The following is a 2,390-nucleotide window of genomic DNA, read 5'->3' on the forward strand; positions in this document are numbered from 1 at the left end:
TGAAAATTGCATAGAATTACCCCCCCCCCACCACTGTCCACAATAATATTCAAAGGCCCCAAGACTTTTAAAGTTGTTTGTAATTCTAATACCGTTTACTCGATTTTTACCTGTTACTGTAAGTATGATTGAAAATGTAAAAAAAAAAGTGACTTTTGTGAATACGATCAGGTCTGTTTGCAGAGGCTGTAGATTAAAGGTAATAATGTTGTAAATAATGTTCAGTTTCTTGATCAGACAGATTGTTTCACGTGTTTTTTTGACTCTCAGAGAGATGGTAGCTGTTGTCATGCATTATATGAATCAACAAGGACCACGGTTTTAGCACAAAAAAAAAATATATATATCTTTAATATTCTGCTGAAGAATAAAAGTCACCTAAATCTCGGATGGCCTGAGGGTGAGTAAATGCATGGCAAATTTTCATTTTTGGGTGAACTATCCCATTGATCATTATTATACTACTCACCACTGACAGAAACCATCAATATCGTGTATACAACCCCTCTGCAGTCTTTGATCTGGAGTTCATAGAATCCAAAGTGTTCAGGGCTGGTGTTCTTGATGGTCAGAGATCCAGTCAGATGATCCAGCTTCAGTCTGTTTCTGAATCTCCCATCAGCCTTACCCTCATATGTAAAGATCTCTCCGGTCTCTCCATTGATTTCAGCTATGGGAGCCTTCATCATGCCTATATCTCCAAACAGCCACTTTATCTGCTTATCTTTGTTTAATTCAGTACCAGAATTTAGAGTGACATCATCTCCCTCCATCACTGATATAGTCCTCTCTTCATTTGTGCCAACAGCACATAGAAAGATACAAATACAAAAGCAAAGTCAGATCAAGTGCATGTGAACATCAGTGTTTGACATTTCTACACACTGATCATTCAGATGCTGTTTTATCTGCAATATTTTTTACATTGCTAAATGAAGATGAAACGCTGTATAAAAGCCGTAATTAAAAAGAGCAGCTCTGATCAACACCATCCTCTCATCAGAGACGATCTTGTTCTGCACTGGAAAACCAGAACAGAGGCTTTCGACACGTTGACACAAAGATGCATTTTGGTGGGATCACAAGTAGACGACGAGGAAGAAACACTCCCATTTACACCTGGTATTTTAATCGGTCTCTATTGTCCACTTTCCTGATTTCTTCGAGGCAAAGGTCTATAGGCAGGTGTATGTATGGGCTTTTTCTGATATATCGATCTAATATTGAGAAATAAGCTCATGCAATTTAAATATGAACACAAAAGGAGAAAGTGGAAAACGATACGGAGAGAAGCAGCTTTTGTTTCTGCTCTGATAGCCGCAAAACTATGCCGAACACTGTGGGTTTGTGTTAGAATCAGGAGGCTAAGCGAACATTGTGCTTATCTAATCGACCAATCTGGTCGGATGTGTTTTTGACTACCTCTGGAAGTTGTCAAAAGTGGACACACTCAAAACGTTTCACACCCCATTTACAAATACAGAGTTCTGGCATGAAACTCTAGATGGCGCAGTCCGATAGGTCTAACTCAATCTGACCTAATGACAGCATTATCACATGGCACAGTTGATTGGTTCTCTCCTGTATCGGTAGCCAATGAGCTCGCTGCTCAGCATTCAAATATATGACTAGTGTTTACTGTAGCAGTTGCAGCTTGCTTCAGAAACACTCCAACTTCCCCAGCTCCACCTGTATAGATCTGCTACGAGGTGATTAATGTATGCTATATGGGGGTTATTTCATGTATGTTATATTTGCAGCAGCAATATTTCTTACATGCTCACAGCAGCATGTTGTGGATGTATTGGCAGTACTAAGTCACGGTACTTGCTCTGCCGCAGTAGCGTAGCAGATCTATTCCGCCAAGACCAAATACATTAACATTATCATGTACATTACCATGCCAATCCCTCCGAGAGTTGTCATGACAGAACTGTATTTAGCATCATCCACTTGTGATCGGATAGACGAAAATGCATCTTAATACCAAGTGGAAACAGGGGCATAGGTCAATTTTTTTTTAAAGCATAAATACAGTCATGGCCAAAAGTTTTGGCAGTGACAAAATTTGTGTTTTGTGTTTCCATGGTATACTGAAAAACAATGATACGCATATAAGTTTTAAAGGCTTTTATTGGCAAAAAAATAATCAGTCAATATTTACAGTGTTGACCCTTGTTCTTCATAACCTCTGCGGTTCGCTCTGGCATGCTGGATATTAGCTTCTGGGCCAAATCCTGACTGATGGCGATCCATTCTTGCCTAATTAGTTCTCTGAGTTGATCACACTTTGTGGGCTTCTGCTTGTCCACTCGCCTTTTGTGGACTGACCACAGGTTCTCTAGGATTGAGATCTGGGGAGTTGCCTGGCCACGGATCCAAAATGTCAA

The 2,390-nt window shown here is 40.0% G+C and overlaps 1 protein-coding gene across 1 annotated transcript in view; it reads right to left on the bottom strand.

The window, feature by feature from the left end:
* LOC107712173 (uncharacterized) overlaps positions 1-2,390 on the bottom strand; it is a gene marked incomplete at its 5' end in the record, with an annotated part of 36,838 nt that overhangs the window by 30,904 nt on the left and 3,544 nt on the right. The window contains one exon of the mRNA XM_016517327.1: positions 470-790. Within this exon, the coding sequence (XP_016372813.1) occupies positions 470-790 (321 nt within the window). The remainder of the gene's footprint in view (positions 1-469; positions 791-2,390) is intronic.

The sequence above is a fragment of the Sinocyclocheilus rhinocerous genome, unplaced genomic scaffold (genome assembly GCF_001515625.1).
Source record: "Sinocyclocheilus rhinocerous isolate Xijiao unplaced genomic scaffold, SAMN03320098_v1.1 scaffold748, whole genome shotgun sequence".
Lineage (NCBI taxonomy): Eukaryota > Metazoa > Chordata > Actinopteri > Cypriniformes > Cyprinidae > Sinocyclocheilus > Sinocyclocheilus rhinocerous.